General features: G+C 37.2%; 1 protein-coding gene across 1 annotated transcript in view; it reads right to left on the reverse strand.

The window, feature by feature from the left end:
- The window catches only part of LOC136876180 (uncharacterized), a 153,563-nt gene that overhangs the window by 106,296 nt on the left and 27,624 nt on the right, over positions 1–19,643 (reverse strand). Inside the window, exons 2-3 of the mRNA XM_067149905.2 lie at positions 12,428–12,559; positions 839–959 (exon numbers count right to left, since the gene is read on the reverse strand). Coding sequence (XP_067006006.2) covers positions 839–959; positions 12,428–12,550 — 244 coding nt within the window. The 5' untranslated portion in view covers positions 12,551–12,559. The remainder of the gene's footprint in view (positions 1–838; positions 960–12,427; positions 12,560–19,643) is intronic.

Raw genomic sequence — 19,643 nt, forward strand, 5'->3', positions numbered from 1 at the left:
TGAAAATGACTGTCAAACAAGAAGAAACATGTAGGAACAATCATTTGAAGAATTATGGAAAAAAGAATCCTCATCAGCTGGAAGAAAACAACATTTAATGACACCGGGTAGGGTAAAAAGGTTAGGAGGTTTTCTACCATTAATTTAATTATATTGAAATGTCACAATATAGAGTTTCATGACTGAACATTGGTAAAGGCTGAGACAGTCAGCACATATAATCACAACAAAGATGGCTGACTATTAAGGAGCATGTGCAGATTTACTTAATTCTCACAAATTTTAACAGGCTCTCTTGTTACCAAGAGCCCTTCTTAAATGTATGGGTTTCATAGTGTTAAGAATGAAAAGCAGCCACTTCCAAGCAGTTTTCTCTTTTATTACCACAGCAAGCCACAAACAAAGTAATTTTTATGCTAGCATCAATAGGCTGATGGTTTTCAATGATAAAAGTGTATTGACAAAGTGGGTTCAAGCATATACTATTTAAAATAGTTTTTAATAGGTTTAGACAAGTCAATACAGGAACAAGTACAAATACCTATTATGGTTAAGTTTATCAACAGGTTGTATCCTTTGTCAATCACAAACACTAAAAGTACGATTTGAAATGACGACTTCTAATTGAATAAAAATTTTAAAAAGCAAAGCAAGCAAGCTTGTAGTTTAACACAGCTGTTGATACTGGAATCTTAGCCACAGGACCTCTAACTTTATGTAGAGTCTGAACCACAAGAATGTGACTTTTTATTTCTAAAAATCCCACATGAATAGGCTGTGGGCATTGTTTTCAGGAAGAGAAGGCGGCGGCTCAATAAAAGTATGTCAATGAGCTTACCATTTACTGTTGGGTCTTCTCCATATACATCATCTCCAACATCAGCTTCAAACATTGCCTTTCTCATTAAAGGAGTCGGTTTAGTTAAAGTATCACTTCTCAGGTCTACCACATGGTAATTCTGCAAATATTAAATTAAAGGCAAAACAAATATGCACAAGATATTCACATGAAAGAGAAAAAATGTTTGAAGTACTATGTATAAAGAAATATTAAACTTAGAAAAATTATGTTACAGATAATTTATGAACTGATATCTCAATTTGACTCCTGCACATCAATGTTAATGTTTTGTTTTACTCTACTAAATGCCAGAGAAAATTAAACATCTGCTAGGTAAATTTATGGCTGTGTTTTTAATTAATTTTGTCAGGCAAACACCAAATGTGTAACCAGATCTTTTGCAGGCCGACATCATATGACGTGGAATATTGAATGGTCTTTTTTTACGCCCTTCAGAAATACAACTACCTCTGCTGCCTTGGAATCTGCAATCTTGGAATCGAGAGGCTGACACTCCACCACTGTTCCACAGAGGGAGCTACTTCTTAGATCATGAACTTTCATGGATGATACGATACCATTTGCTCTACCTTTACTTTGTATTAAGAAAACAACAAAACAGCCTAAACAACAAACTCCCACCCAAAAATGGTAAATATGTAGTTCTATCATTTTTACCATACCGACCAATATTGGTCCGTAGTGACCGCAATGCGTAGTTCTCAATTTTGTGAAATAAAATTTGTAGAAATTAGCTAACGTATTCAAAAGGCAAGGTTTTAAAATAGCATTCAGAACAAACAACACATTACAAAAGCAAATTAGTAAATGCAATCTAAATATAAACAATCATTTTTTCCAAATCAGGAATATATGAACTCAAATGCTAAGGAACAAAACATAATTTTCACACCAGGTACAACGAACTCAAAAGCATAATCAGACAACAGACACTCGGTCTTCTGTAAACACATAGCAGTATATGAGAATGCCCACCATTTCAGGAACATCAACACAGATCTTAAAATATTACACATCGGAAATAATAGAAAACCATTAAATAAATAGGAGGCAATAGAAATACACATTGCAAGAAAAAAAAACAACTCCTGTGTAAAATAATCTCAGTGAACACACACACCTAAGACATTCCCACTACCGGGTGAGTTGGCCGTGCGGTTAGGGGTGCGCAGCTGTGAGCTTGCATCCGGGAGATAGTGGGTTCAAGCCCCACTGTCAGCAGCCCTGAAGATGGTTTTCCATGGTTTCCCATTTTCACACCAGGCAAATGATGGGGCTGTACCTTAATTAAGGCCACAGCTGATTCCTTCCCACTCCTAGGCCTTTCCTATCCCATTGTCGCCATAAGACCTATGTTTGTGGGAGGTACGTTGCGAATGTTATAATTGGCACACTTCTCGTGGATCATCCGGGCAATGTACAGGTTGGTCGGAAACAATGTGAACCAGGTAAATGAGCATTAGAGGGTTGGTCATACCGATAAATAATTGGAAAAAAAAAAAATCCCATATCTTGCGCCATTGTAAAGCAAGTTGCAGTCCAGAGAAGATCCCCACTCTTCACTCTACTAAATTAAATCACATATCAAAAAAGCACAATAATTTAGTTCCATTAAATTATATAATTTATTAATTCACTAATGCTCATTAAATATCTCCTCAATAATTTTCAAAAAATACATCATAATAATAATAATAGTAATCATCTACAACCTGGGAGATATAATTCAAGAAAATGGTTTTTAAAATCTGCTGCAGAAGAAAGGTTACACAAGATGGAAAGAGTGCATGGCATCACTTAAGAAATTTTTCAACAAAAAATGCTTTTCTAACTCTTAAAATAGTGGTGATACTAGAATATCTTCATGTGAGTGAATGTCTAGTTCTGAACTATAGTTTAGATAAATTGGAAGTACTAGAAAGAAGAATCTTGAGAAAAATCATAGGTCCAATGAAAACAACAGAACAATGGAAATTAAGAATAAGGAAATATACCAGAAACAATAAAAAAAATTGCTATTTTTTGGACATATATATTCAACCACATCGTTTCATGGTGACAGAGATAATATTTAATGCTTCAGGAGCAGGAGTCGAAACCGGAAAGGCACAAAATGTAGCTTGGAGCTCGAAGGGGAGCAAGGCAAGCTAGGCCAGGTGTGGCAAGATGCGTGGGAGAGCGAAGAAGCCATGGAAAAGTATAGAGCGACTCGAATACTGTTTTGGGATTCACATATACCACCCTTAAAAGAAGAAACACGGCATGAAGCAGGCCTGGCAAGGTATGAAAATATGATGACAATTACTCCTATGAACGTAATTCGACGAAGTTAAAGTAATAGAAAATTTTATTATAATTTACTGTGTGCTCCGAACTGATCCAATGTGCTAATTATAATTGCCTTTCTTAGTTTGATTTGAGCGGGATGAGCGTGGTAACCAAACTTTCGTTTGCACAAAAGAGAAGCATGTGTATCATAGGGCTTCCCTGTATGTGGTGTCTCTGTCAAGAACATATAAAAGAGAGCATTAAGTAGAGATGGCATTCTCTGGAAGACAGACGATGAGACAGGGTGCATCGTAAGCTTGTAGCAATTACACAAAGCCAGTGTCATAATATATAGTGTTTGGTTAGTTTTTATCATCCGTAGCCTGGAGAAATAGCAATTACACAGAGCTAAGAAGTAATATTTCAATAAACTTTGATCCAGAAATCAGCGCGCAGATACGTGCTACAATTTTTAACAAATATTTTCCAATTATGATTAGGAGCTCTACGCGACGAACCATAAGCCCGGATGGGAGACATATTCTATAGTTTCTTCAGTTCTAACCCATGATATGCAGAACTAGGAGTGACAGGAGTGCGCAAACAGGCATTTTAATTGTGTGCATAAAATTGCAGTTATTGGCGGTATGTAAATGTTATGTAAATGTGCATGAGTTTTTCAGATGTGCAGAAGAAATACTGTTGCACTAGAAATGGTTTTCGAAATAATTCCAGCAAGCTATCACATGGCTATGCATGTGGCATGAACCGGGGTTTGTTGCATGAAGAAAAGAGATGTACTGAGTATACTCCAGATATTCTTGATGACCTGAAGTGAGGTCAAGCATGTAGAGCTGTGAGTTACGAGTCTGAGGACATGATTCCAGACCAGAGAGAAATGTTTTTGTTTATTGAGAGGCCACGAGTGCCTGCTGTCTGTCTCATGTGCAGGGATAAGATTTGGGTCATCTGAGAGCTGCCTTGTACTGCAGGAGAGGGCCTATTAGCCATGTGATGATAAGCAGATGTGAAAAAGGCTTTGCCTTGTAGCTATGTGTATCTGCCAACAGATATATGTTTTTGTTTAAAACAGCGAGGGTAAGACGACCTTGCCATTCCCTCAGTAAAGGGAAGGTCAATGAACGTTAATCCAGAAGGGTGATCCAGAAATGCGATTACATCACCAAGCCTGCAAGACCAGTGTGTATTTTGTGTGTTCATTTCAGATCCAGTGGAATATTTGTGATTTGTTTATTGCTGTTGTTTTTTTTTGTGTCTCTATGTTCGTGTTTGTCATTTTGTTGTACACTGCTAACAGGGAACCACGTATGCATTTTAGGGGTTTCGAGGTTCAATCCTCGTCTTTGCTTATAAGATCAGGCTCATATTAGCTTCAGTTTCTTTTTTGGGGTTTCTGAAAGTCCTAACTAAGCATTCGTGTGGATTTTGTATCCCAGATTTAAATGGGGAATAATTTTAATCTTAATTTTCATTTATAAGCAAAGTTTTCTGTTGCTTATCTCGTGTACCAGGACATTTAAGTATGATGCAAATAGTCGAGTCTGTTCAAACTTATTTAAATGTACAGCATAGTGTTTATGTAACGCCCCCACGGATTCCAAGATAATTGATTTTTAGACTTGTTGCCACTTGATGGCTATCAACGCTAATTGTAATATAAATTGTATCAAGTTATTTAAGGGATTTTTTTTTTGTGTTTATCTTTTATGTTTTAGTGTCCAGCTCCATGGCTAAATGGTTAGCGTGCTGGCCTTTGGTCACAGGGGTCCCGGGTTCAATTCCGGGCAGGGTCGTAAATTTTAACCATCATGGGTTAATTTCTCTGGCACGGGGGCTGGGTGTATGTGTCGTCTTCATCATCATTTCACCCTCGTCATGACGTGCAGGTCGCCTACGGATGTCAACTCGAAAGACCTGCACCTGGTGAGCCGAACATGTCTTCGGATACTCCCGGCACTAAAATCCATACGCCATTTCATTTTTTTTATGTTTCAGTATATTAAATTTTTTAAGAAAACTTCAATCCTCATTCACTCACACAAATGCAATTCCTGTCCTACTTGCGTCTTTTGTGGTTCTTGGAGAGAACAGGAAATTTGGTAAACTGTGGCTTATTACGTGATGTCCCACTGTATTTATTGTGATTTATTTGCTTACCAACCCAGTAAGGTACAATATAGAGTAGATGATAGATAACACACCGACAGAACAGATATTCAAGTAACTCTGGGAGAAAAAGTCAACAATGAGCTGGATACAAGAGGTTGAAAAAAATTTAAAAAGTAATAAAATAAGAGAAGAGGAAACTATAGAAAGAGAGACTTTTTAAAAGGAAGTTTTAAGAATGGGAGAATTCCAAGGAACAATTAAAAGGAAACCCTGTCCAAAGTGGTCTGAGGAGAGAAGAATAAAGCATAGTGCAATGATGAAGGAATACCGGAAAGAGCAAGCCCCGTTGTAAAGAAGAATAACAGGCTACAAGTACAGTTCCACAAAAGCTGATGGCATCACCAGAGCTTGATACAACGGAAAGTTATTGGAAAACAAGTGAGCTGGTGTAACCCCAATGACGACGCATACACTACACTGCAATCCTCATTGGACTAGTGAGAGAAAGCTTAAGAGGAATAACTTACTTCAATAATAAAAGTTCTATGATTTCAACAATTTTTAAAATGGTGATTACACTTCTTAATATCAGAATGATATATAAGGCTGTGAAGTGACCAATCACTATAGTTACCCAAGCTACTGGTTTATATTTCTAGATTCCCAAGTTGCTTTAAGGATGAAATGGCTTTTTATAATGCTTTTTTAACAGCCTGCATAGTGAATGTGATATTTTGTAGTATTTATTTTCCTTACTGTCAAGGAGAGGTGTTTTATATTGGTTATTATAGTTGTTTACACATAACCTCTGTTGCTATCTTTGTAGTTACGACCAAAGAACTTTTCTAACCTTATATTCAACATTTTTCTTACCTGACTAGCAACTAGAAGATCTTTATAAGAATTTACATATTTGCTGGAGTACATTTGTTTTCCAAATCAAAGGCTACCACGAACAAATTTGTATGTACTAATCTAGCTGATGAACATTTAACCATGAAAAAGTGTCAGCGTTTCAGTTTCAATCATATGAATGTATATCCTCTGCCCCACTTTGTTATAAGATGTCCGGTAAACCCAATACTCATGCCCGATATGTGGACACCATTTTTGGTCCATTAACACACAAACTTCATGTGCTTCCATTTTATAAATGTGGTTTAGTTGTTTTACATAACTGCATCTGAATATGTGCAATCGTATTGTGCATTTAATAGATAAGGATTATTTTTATTGCCAGGTAGAGGCATATTTAAATCAGTCTATCAAGGAACACCTTTGATAGTTGTTCGACATAATATGTGACATTAAACCATATCCACAGACCAGTGGCCTTCTACCAAATGCCAACAGCCTCCTTAAAGGGCAGATAAGCAGGTAGAGGTCCTGAGGCACCCTCTTGTCCTTGTGGTGGTAAACTACCCCTATAGGCAGAAAAGCCATTAGATGGCCAACGGCACAGGCAAAGGAAAACCACCGCATTAAAGATCCACAGGATATCCTAAGAATAAGCATGCATGATGGTATCTTCCCAAGTTAAACCAGTATCCAGAGGCAAAAGAGTCCCAACTGGGATCTCCGGAGGGGACGACATAAGAAAATGCAAAAAAATAATTTTGTAGAATAGTAACAAGGAATGTTTAATCACTTAAAAGGATTGGAAAACTGGGGATTGTGAAGAAGGAAATGGATAGGCTTGAGATTGAAGTACTAGGACTAAGAGATGTAAGATAGCTAACAAGTGGAGATTTCTGGAGTCATATATGAACAGCTGGAGGAAGTATTATTGAAAGTTAAAGATGATGATAACCTAACCATCATGGGGGACTGGAATGCTGTAGCAAGTGAGGTTAGAGTCGGTAACTGTGTAGGCAAGTATGGCCTTGGAAACAGTAATGAAAGGTGACAGGTTAAATGAGTTCTGCAGAAGTCATATGTTGGTGATTGCAAATACATGCTTTGAACAACCAAAAAGAAGATGATACACCTGGACCATGCCAGGTAATGATAGCAGTTACCAGATAGATTATATAATGATAGACTGCTGTCATAACTAAGCTAAATCATGTAAGAGCTATCCAGGTGCAGATGTGGAACGGACCACAATTTGATATTAATGAAAAGCCAACTCCATTTTAGAAGAAACCATGTTAAAACCATGTAAAAGATGAAACATCAGCAGGGAGAAAAGTGACGAGGAGCAAACTTTAAATTAATTCAGAGAAAAATTTGACCTCAAGAAGATGACAGGAAGTAATGTACGGGAGAAATGGGACAATACAAAAAAAAAAAAAAAAGGAAATAACTCAAATAGCTGATGTATGGCTTGGAAGACTAGTAAAGGCAGTGTACAAACATTGCATCACTGGAGATATTCTGCAGTTGATGGAAGAATGTAGGAAGTGCAAAGCGAGAGGAAACCAGGAAGAATATGCAAGATTGGAACAAAATAAACAGAGAAGCAAGGAGAATGAGAGAAGAATGGTACAAAAACAAGTGCAAAGACATACACGAAAATATGATAAAAGATAAATGAGAAAACATATGCCGAGATACAAAAACTTTTTGGAACAAGAAAGAAAGTGTTGAACATCATGGGGAATAAGAATGGTGAAACCCTAACTGGAGAAAATGAAGTAGTGCTACATTGGAAGGAGTGCACATAAGAACTCTACCAAGGAATTATTGATACAGATGACCAGGAAAGTGAGGACCAAGTGGAAGTTGAAGAGCTAGGACCACCAATATTCCGATAAGAAGATGTGGCTCTCAATAGATTAAGACACAGAAAGGCTTCAAGACTTGATGAAATCCCCTCAGAGACCTTACAAGCCCTGGGAGACAAAGCTGAAGACAATCTACACAAGCTAATAAATGAAATTTACATAACAGTGGGAATTTGAAGAGATTTTGAACGAACTATCCTTATTCCTATCCCAAAAAAAGCATAGAGCACAGATATGTGAAGTTCATAGAATGTTGAGCCTCCTCTCCCATGTCTCCAAAGTCATAACTCAAATTATCTACCACCAGATAGAGAGGAAGATACATGATAATATTTCAGAAGAACGGTTTGGATTTAGGAAGGAAAGAAGCACATGTGAAGCCATTCTTAGTCTCAGAGTCATTATTGAAAAATCTCTAGAAATAAGCAGACCAACGGTAATTGTATTCATTGATATAGAGAAAGCCTTTGATAATATGAACTGAAATGTGCCGATTGCTATCCTAAGAAAGATGAAAATAGACTACAGGACAGAAGAATACTCCACCACCTTTACAAGAACTAGAAAGCATTGATAGGCAAACAAAGAGTGGAAGCAAAAAAAATTATTATTATTATTATTATTATTATTATTATTATTATTATTATTATTATTATTATTATTATTATTATTATTATTATTATTATTATTATTTGCTTTACATCGCACCGACACAGATAGGTCATATGACGACGATGGGATGGGAGAGGCCTAGGAGTGGGAAGGAAGTGGCCGTGGTCTTAATTAAGGTACAGCTCCAGCATTTACCTGGTGTGAAAATGGGAAACCATGGAAAACCATTTTCAGGGTTGCCAACAGTGGGGCTCGTACCCACTATCTCCCGGATGCAAGCTCACAGCTGCGCACCCCTAACCGCACGGCCAACTCACCCAGTAGTGGGGATGTCTTAGGTGTGTGTGTTCACTGAGGTTATTTTACACAGTAGTTGTTTTTTTCTTGCAATGTGTATTTCTATTGCCTCCTATTTATTTAATGGTTTTCTATTATTTCCGATGTGTAATATTTTAAGATCTGTGTTGATGTTCCTGAAATGGTGGGCACTGTCATATACCACTATGTGTCTACAGAAAAATGAGTGTCTGTTGTCTGGTTATGCTTTTGAGTTTGTTGTACCTGGTGTGGAAATTATGTTTTGTTTGGCCGATATGTATGACTCATCCGGTGAAGCAAAAATTGGAAAGGCATAAGACAAGGATGTAGACTATTGCCATTATTATTTAATATCTATATAGAAGAAGCCATAAAGGAATTTTTAGCTACCAACAATCATGGCATACATGTTAATGGCAAACTGTACAATACCATACGATTTGCAGATGATATAGCATTGATAACTGGAAATGAAAGAGATATGGAAAAGCCACTAAATCACATGAACGAATTGCTAAAAGAGAGGTGTGTCATAATAACAAACAAAGAGAAGAACAATATAATGACCTGTACAAGGGATAATCACCAAATTGCTAATTTGATGAAGGATGGAGAAAAATTAGATCAAGTAAAGGAATTCAAATATTACAAATGTACAAGAGAAGTAAACACCCGGATTGCTCAGGCAAAGGTAGCTTTGTCAGAAAGCAAGACTCTACTAACATCTAAGACCATTGACATGGGGGTATGAAAAGCTCCATGAAAGGTTTTGTATGGAGCGTTGTAAACTATGGATCAGAAACATTGACCCTGCAAAAAGCAGAAGTGCTCAAGCTCAAGGCCTTTAAGATGTGGTGTTGGCATCAACTTGGACTGGCAGAGTCACAAATGAAAACGTTCTCCAAAGAGCAAATGAGACATGCACCTTGGTTGAAGGCAGATGGACCAAAGGTTGAGGATAATAATAATAATAATAATAATAATAATAATAATAATAATAATAATAATAATAATAATAATAATAATAATAATAATAATAATAATAATAATAATAAGAAGAAGAAGAAGAAGAAGAAGAAGAAGAAGAAGAATCAATTACTGATAACAATAATAATTAAAAGTGTGATTAGATAGAATCTGATGATGTTCTTTCAAGAATGAAACATGTCACTCTGTTTTTAATTAAAGGTCTCTTTTTCGGGTACTGTATAATGTTTCTTTTTTTGCTATTGGCTTTACGTCACACTGACACAGATAGGTCTTATGGCGACGATGGGACAGGAAAGGGCTAGGAGTGGGAAGGAAGCGGCCGTGACCTTAATTAAGGTACAGCCCCAGCATTTGCCTGGTGTGAAAATGGGAAACCACGGTAAACCATCTTCAGGGCTGCTGACAGTGGGGTTTGAACCCGCTATCTCCCGAATACTGGATACTGGCCGCACTTAAGCGACTGCAGCTATCGAGCTCGGTGTATAATCTGTTATTAAATTTTATGTTTCAGGTATTTTTCTAAATTATTTCATTCTGAATTAGTTTCAACAGACTGAAGGACCTCACAGTTACAGAATATGGGTTCATGGAGAAACTGTGATATTAGCCTAAACATCCTTATTACATGAATGATATCCCCATATCTTAATTATGAATCCGTATAGATAATAAATAATAATATGTATGTTCTCATTATAAAGATATATAAAGATACATGCTTAACAACTGAAATTATAATAATCATACATCAGTAACATAAATACACTGCTGTGCAAAACTGAAGGACATGCATAACTTTCGCATGTCGTCTCACTGCCAAGTAACATAGCTCGATGAAACTTGAACCATACATAGGAAGATCTGCTACAGTATGGTACGGTAGGCAACTGAAAGGAATATGCGATGAGACAAACAGAAATGACACTTTTATACAGAGACAATAAATTACACATAAGTCACTGAGACTCATGATGGTCTCCTGGACATCACAAAAGAAGGGAAATGGTTCTTAAAACGCTGTTTGACCACCATGGACAGCGATGCATGCCCTGCAACGTGTTCCCATGCTGGCTACAAGATTGGTAAGGCATTCCATTCCTCCACCAGTGCAGTTGACAACTGCTGGATGGTTCCTGGTGCATGTGGACATGCTGCAATACATCTGCCCAACATGTCCCACACATGCTCGATGGGATTTAAGTCTGGGGAATGGGCAGGCCAGTCCATTCACTGAATATCTTTGCATTCCAAGAGCTCCTCCACCTGTGCTGTTCAATGCGATCGTGCATAGTTATCCATAAAAATGAAGTCAGGGCCAAATACACCCCTGAAAAGAAGCACATGGGGAAGGAGTACACTGTCACAGTAACGCTAACCAGTCATGTACCCCATTACCCATGCAACATTGTGCCTTCTCGCACCATAACACTTGGATCACCAAACGGATCATGTTCGACAATGTTCCTGGGTGCCTTACATGTTCCCACCTCTCGCCAGATGAGAGTATGTCTAGAATCACTACTCAGACTGAATATGCTCTCATCAGAGAAGAGCACACGACCCCACTCCTCGTCTGTCCAGACGTGATGTTCTTGGCACCAGCGCAAACGGTGCCACCGATGTGCGGGTGTCAACAGAACACAACATAATGGCTGTCGGGCAAACAGACCACCCCCATGCAGTTACCGTACCACTGTGGAGTGTGAGATTGGGTGCCTTGCAGTCTTGTTAAATGTGGTTGCAATTGCACCTGCTGTTGGACGTGAGTCTCTTCTTGCCTGTTGCACAAGGTAGCAGTCAACTGCTGTTGTAGTTGACCGTGGTCGCTCCCTCCTCTCCTTCAGGCAGCAGTGCCTGTGGTTCGGAATGTTTTCCTTGCACGTGAAACAATGCTGTGAACAATACCAAACTCTTGGGCTACACTCATCACACTTCATCCTTCTTCCAGTTTCTTGATGATTCTTCCCCGTGTGAAGTCATCCAGATGTTGTCTCTGGGCCATGTTGTAATGAATAACACCACCACAGTGCACCGTAACAGCTCACTGACTGACTCACACTGTCTTATCCCATTCCTTCAACTGCCTTGTTTTGTGGGGCCAGACCCATTTGGCGCTATAGCCGCTCTGACCTCATGCCAATTTTCTATGCACGTGTGGGAGACCTCTGGCAACATGTTACCACACTTTCGTTCATTTCCACCAAGTTGTTGACATGTTGCTTTATCTATCTTGTCCTTAAGTTTTGCACAGCAGTATATTTTATTTAACATGCATTTGCAAGAAAATATTTAATATTTCTCTTAATAAGAAATTAATACTAAACAAATGGCCTTATTTGCAGAGTCAGGCAATAGAAAATGTAATGAAATGTAGATCCTTCTTTTGACTGTGTTGTGTGGGTTACAGGGAGAGCTGCCTATCAAACCAGCCATGGTAGAACGGTCAGGGCACTGCTGTGGCCAATGTCATCTTTGTCTCAGTTTGCTATATTTAGTTTAGAGGTACAAATGTTTTACATACCATTTTTGAGAATTTATTATCTTCACCAGTAAAATACATGCTGAATCTCTTGGGAGTGTTGATGAACTTGGATGAAATACCTACAAGCTTTTGTAATCTGCAGAAATTTATCCAAATAAGCATTCCATCAACCTGAAACATACAGTAAAATGTTATATTTAAACGTATATTAAAATTACACTCCATTTTATATCATGTCATCTAACAGAGAAATAGGAACATGAAAAGAAACACTATTTAGTATTTGTTTCACACTGCACTGAAACAGGCAGGTTTTATGGCAGTAATGGGATAGAAAAGGGCTAGGACTGGGAAGGAAGAGATTGTGGCCTTAATTAGGGTACAACTCCAGCAGTTTCCTGGGAAAATAATGCGAAAACACAGAAAACTCCATTCAGGGCTGCAAACAGTGGGGTTCAAATCCCTTACTTCCCAAATACAAGCTGACAGCCAACTCACTCAGTGGAAAAGAACAGGTATTAGGATAAACACAATGAGAGGTCAAGTCATATAAATACAGGAACATGAAAATTATTAACACATAATAGGACAAACACAATGATAGATCAGTGTAGGAAGAGGGAGCAATAGAAAGAGAAGACAAGGAGCAAACATCAAAACACAAAAGAACAAGGACAATCTCCATATCTTCATATTCCATCTTCGAATGGACAGGCTCTCTTCATCAATGCCTATTCTTCTACAAATAACTCTTCTCAGTACCCGACAAGCTTGTTTCTGCTTCCCAGCTTCCTCAGAATGGCAGGCATCAAAACTCACTGAGGGTCCATGCTGACAGATTTTTAGTCTTACGCAGGAAGTGTACCACCTGTATTCATCTTTACAGCTTCGCATTTCCCAGTACTTACGTTTATATGGACACTAGCTGTAATACCCATCGTTGATGGGGCAATCATATAGCATAGGCAAAGTTATCCAACTCCCCAGCTGCTTTCTCCCAATATTCAGGCATGCTGTTTTCCTCAGGACTCAGCAGTATTCCCATCTATCGGAGATGAGTGGCAGCAGAAGAGACACACCACAACAAACAATGGCCAACGTAATGTTATTGTTGCTCAGTTTTGTGAGCTTTAGTTACTGTAAGCCTTCAAATTTAGTTTTCCTCCGACTCTGTGATATTAAAACATGTAATGTAAAGGGACTCCTTCCTTCTTTCAAGACTCCCTCTTGTCTTACTCTTCAAGCGACCGTTCCTTTACGGTTTTTACTGATTTTTTTATAATTGTCTTCACAGTTTCCCTCGTCGATATGCATCGATGACCACACTTTTTTACACCTTAAGATAATGATGATAGAAAACACCACTTACTACGATTGTACAATATTTCTATGTTAGCAATGTTGGCGTTGATATGGACTGAGCAACGAAATTTTAAATTCATAAATTCTATTATCATAGTCGGTATGGTAAAATTGCATAAGACATAAATGATCGTAAATTGCATTCTTTTTAACTTTTGTTACTTTACAATAGGACCAATACCATAGGTATTTAAAAATGAAATTTTAGGTGCCTTCCCCTAATCTACCATTTCATCCAGCGTGAATAAAATTATTTATAACCTAGACTGTTGTATCATAGATATTCATTCAATTCTGTTTATCCATTTTCTCATGGTTCGGCATTGATATGGACTTAGCAACAAAAATCAAAATTCATTAATATCTCAGTTATAGCCGATATGGTGAAAATGTATAAAACATAAATGATCGAGAATGTAATTCTATATAACTTTAGTTATTACTAGTCCTATCAATAAATACTACATAAGATTTGAGAATTAAATTTTTGGCCTTTCCCTAAACCACCATTTTACTCAGCTTGAAAAAAATTATTTATAGCTTAGATCAGGGATGGCGAACCTTTTCCAGCTAGTGTGCCATTTTAAGTCTGTTTTATTATTCTCAACTGTTTACTGTGCCACTTGTTATTTTCTTTTAAGGAATGGCTATACCCCACCCCAGTACGACTTCCTTACTTAATTCCAATTATGTTTCATAATATGTTAGTTATTCATTTAGTGATTTATTTACTTATTTAATCCATATCTTGTAAATACATTTGACTCTATGTTTCGTGGTTGTATTTTGCAAAAACATCAAAATACATTTGTAAGTATTTCGAGAATACCTAACATTACTTGTAAAAATATATAATAAGCTCCCATTGTAACACAGCTCATCATTAAATAGTATTAGATATAACAATTAAAATACTAATGAACTTCGAGTGAAATATCGTTCTCATATTTAGTACCCATGTCATTTATAATAGGTACATAACTTCTTGTCTTCAATAACACACAAGAAGCACATAGGTCTGAACCAAGACGGATTCTAACTGTTGACTTCACAACGTTCATTGTAGGGTGTTTAACGTTTTCTTTAAGAAATTGCACAAACCCATTATTAATACCCACCATACTTGAGGCTATTCTGTAAATCAAAGCCCATTTTAATACAAGTTCTTGCTACATATCCTTCATTATATCCTTACCTATTGCCGTATTTCGTAAACTCAACAATTTTACTAATTGCTCCCTCCCCTCATCATATTTTCACAAGGAAATCAGACAAAACACCAATCCTTTCTTGTAAGGTCACATACGTGTTTTCATCAAGACATACTGAATACATCTGGGAGTTATCCGAATCAGCTTTCAAATGCTCCAAAACATCTTCTTTCATTCTTATTATTCTACCCTTGACAGTATTTCGGCTGGCTGGCATTTCTTTAATTCTGTTAATTATTTGCTGTTTGTTAGAAAAGTCTTCAATGAATGTATCGGACGTCGATAAGAAAGCCTTTTTCAAGAACTCACCGTCAAAAATGGGCTTCCCATGCTCTAATATGCAGTGAGACAGATGGAAACAACCGCACTGATAACATTCCTTGGCCTGAAAGTTGATACAAAACAAATAGTTTGCTTTGTGTATTCTTCGATTTTCTGTGAAACGAGCTCTCTTCTTTCTTCATTTGATATGGAATGAACATTTAAATGATTCGTTCCGAAATGGTGATTTCGGCCTACATTAAATGTGCGGGACACGACGGTTTTCAATCACAGGCAACACAAAGCATTATTGCGTATTTCTATCACTCTGAATTCCATTGTCCACTGTTCTTGAAGAATCCGGTTACTACTTTTGTTAAGTTTCTGTTTTTTCGGCACCATAAACCTGTTTCTGAGGTCCGTATAAAAACAACATTCATTAAACAGTACTGCACAACGAATAATTACGCGCTACTTGCTACCACACACACGTCAAACTTCCCTCACCGACTGACTGACGGCCAGGCTTTCGATATTTATTTCTTACACGCGAAACACTATGACTATACGAGCCATGTGATATTGTATAGTCTGTAGCACAAGACGTATATAAAAACTTTAATATTTTAATGTGGCGTGCCACCGAAATCCTGTTCGCGTGTCACCTAGTGACACGCGTGGCATAGGTTCGCCATCCCTGGCTTAGATTGTAGTGTCTCATTCCCTGACTTTACATACTGATTTTCATTAAATTAAGTTAAGCCATTTTCTTGTGATGCATATACAGACAGACAGAGATGATGGAAAATAAAAAAAGTGCATTTTCTTGTTACTCTGGCCATGACAGATACATAAATACCATTATTGTTTAATTCTGCGCAATTTACAGATAAAACTCTTATTTTATATATGCAGTGCATATTGCCCTTGTCCTTGTCTTCTCTACTGAGCTCGATAGCTGCAGTCGCTTAAGTGTGGCCAGTATCCAGTAATCAGGAGACAGTGGGTTCGAACCCCACTGTCGGCAGCCGTGAAGATGGTTTTCTGTGGTTTCCCATTTTCACACCAGGCAAATGCTGGAGCTGCACCTTAATTAAGGGCACGATCACTTCCTTCCCATTCCTAGGCCTTTCCTATCCCATCATCGCCATAAGACCTATCTGTGTCAGTGCGACGTAAAGCAGATTGTTGTTGTGCTCCCATAGGCCTGAGGCTTGCTTAAAATGTTCTGATGCGGTTACGGGCAAAAAAAAAACCTTTCTGGACTGTAATAAAGAATCAAAGGAGCTCATAATAGATCCCAGCAAATCACTGTACAGGTGGAAGTAATATTTTGAAAATCTTCTCAACAATTTCTGGTGACATCATAAACAACCGAACTCATGGGGAGGAGGACAATAATGTTGGCGAACTTACACTTGGGGAAGTCCAAAGGATGGTAAAGAAACTCTGTTGTCATAAAGTACCAGGAATAGATGAAACTGGACCTAAATGGTATAATATACTGGAAAAACCTGGATGAAATGGCTTCATACAGTAATAAAATTAACATGGAGTGTGAGTAAAGTACCTTCTGATTGGATGGAAGCAATAATTGTACTTATCTATAAGCAAGAGAACAGCAAAGATTGCAACAACTATTGAGGTATTTCAATGATCAGTATACCAGGCAAGGTGTTCACTGGCATTTTGGAAGGGAGGGAGGAATCAGTGGTTGGGAGTAAGTGGAGTGAAAGCCAGTGTGGTTTCAGACCACAGAGGGGCCATCAGGATCAGATTTTCAGTATGCACCAAGAAACTAAAAAATGTTACGAGAGATACAGACAGTTATGTTTACATTTTGGGGATCTAGAGAAAACATATGACAGAGAACCAAGCGAAAAAATGTTTGCTGTACTGGGGAACTATGGTATTAAGGAGAGATTATCAAAAGCAATCAAGGCATTTATATTGACAACTGGGCTGCAGTGAGAACTGATGGTAGAATAAGTTGGTTCAAGGTATATACAGAGGTTAGACAATGCTGTAATCTTTCATCTTTGTTGCTCATATTTTACATGGATCATTTACTAAAAGATATAAAATGGCAGGAAGGGATTCAGTTAGGTGGAAATTTAGTAAGCAATTTGGCTTATGTTGACGACTTTGTCTTAATGTGAGACTGTGCTGAAAGCCTTCAGAACTTGAAAATAGGTGCAATGAGTATGATATGAAAATAAGCCTTTCCAAGACCAAAGTGATGTCAGTAGGTAAGAAACCTAAGAGAATAGAATGTCAGGTTTGGAATACAAAGCTGGAACAGGTACATAATGTCAAACATTTAGGATATGCATTCTCCCAGGATGGTAGTATAGTGAGTGAGACTGAATGAAGGTGCAGCAAAGCTAATACCGTGAGTTCTCAGTTATGACCAACAGTATCCTGTAAGTAACAAGTCAGCTTCCAAACATAACTATCTTTACTCCAGTCTGTTTTCAGACCGTCTTTGCTTTAAGAAAGTGAAAGCTGGGTGGACTCAGGATATCTAATTCATAAGTTAGAATTAACAGATATAAAAGTAGTGAAAACGATTTCTGGTACAAACAGGTGGAAACAATGGTATGAGAGTACTCTTGGAATGAGGAGATAAAGACTAAGTTAGGAATGAACTTGATTGATGAAGCTGTATGCATAAACCGGCTTTGGTGGTGCGGTCATGTGAGGTGAATGGAGGAGGATAGTTTACCTAGGAGAATAATAGACTTGTTCATGGAGGATAAGAGAAGTAGACGGAGACCAAAACGATGATGATTAGACTTGATTTCTAATGATTTAAAGATAAGAGGTATAGAACTAAACGAGGCCACAGATCTAGTTACAAATAGAGGATTGTGGAGGATTTTAGTAAAATTGAAATAATAAATATATAGGTTCAACCTATTCAATAAAAAAGAATAAGAAATGCAGTGATTAAATAAGAATGTAAATAGCCCCCTGAATAAGAATGTAATCACTGCATTTCTTATTCTTTTGTATTGAATAGGTTGAACCTCTTTATTTATTATTTCAATTTTAACTGTGATACTTTTCAATACGGAACAATGAAATTTTTATCTTTATTTTTAGTAAATTCACATAGGCTTGCAGAATGAATACTGAAAGCCATAACAGTCTATCATGAAGATGGATGTATGTTGCTGATAGCAAATTTATTTCCTCCTGGTGTTTATATTTCTTTTTGCAGGGTCACATTTAGCATGGGGCACATTTCCCTAGGATTCATTGAGCTGTGAATCTAAGTTAGAATCTCTGAGAGTTTTGAAATCTCCTTCATCTGTATTTATTGTGGCAATCATTTTCAGCATTTTGTTATTTTTTTTGTAACTCTGTAGTATGGGACTAGCCAATGTACAATTAGGCAATTACACCATAGTAGCTTATTCAGAATAGTGCAGAATACTCTCATCCCCTAGTTTTGGATCACCTGAAACTGGGAAGAGAATAAATAAATAAATAAATAAATAAATAAATAAATAAATAAATAAATGAATAAATAAATGAATAAATGAATAAATAAATAAATAAATAAATAAATAAATAAATAAACAAATAAACAAATAAATAAATAAATAATGCCCGGACAATCAAGGAATGGAATAAAGTACTGTGGAGCAATGAGAGTAAATTCAATATGTTCAAAATGAGGTGTTTACCACGGTGGCAAATGGTACACTAAGATACATTATTGTCAAGCACTAAATATTAAATTAACAAGAGAATAAAATTTTCCTCTAATACAATATTATATAATTTACGCTAACAATTTTTTCTATTAAACACACAGCTCATCCTTAATAAATTCACATTGTTTACAAAATTCTACTTATAATATCTCCTGTACTACTTACAAATATAGTCATCTGATACACAGTATGTGGAATTACATCAAATGATACTGTACAACTGGTATAAGATTAAAATTTACATTGCATTTATTTACTTTTTCTTTTCTTTACCCATTCTGGAACCTAAGTAGCATAACGACCTGCTGCGTCTTAACCAGAGCCCCTTTTACCACCACTTTTCAGAGTTCCTGAAGGGCCTTCACAGCTACCGTAGCGGTCCCAGGGCCCTCGAAGTCCCCACTGTACTTTACCCTACAGGCAGTCCCCTACTTTGGCTGTCCAAACTCCTTAGACCAGGGGATGGAATTAATTTATTCACACACATTCTTTATTTACATTAACCTGCACTGGTCGAATGCCCTCTAACATTTCATTTATTTTCTCTGTTGCTGTTTATTCTCTTCTTGAATACCTGTACAGATTTTGGAAAAGGATCAAACACTACCCCTGGTAAACTGTTCCACTCCTTCACACCCTTCCCAATGAATGAAAATTTACCCCAATCACTTCTGCTAAAATTCCTTCTAATTTTATATT

This window comes from Anabrus simplex, chromosome 6 (assembly GCF_040414725.1).
Source record: "Anabrus simplex isolate iqAnaSimp1 chromosome 6, ASM4041472v1, whole genome shotgun sequence".
Lineage (NCBI taxonomy): Eukaryota > Metazoa > Arthropoda > Insecta > Orthoptera > Tettigoniidae > Anabrus > Anabrus simplex.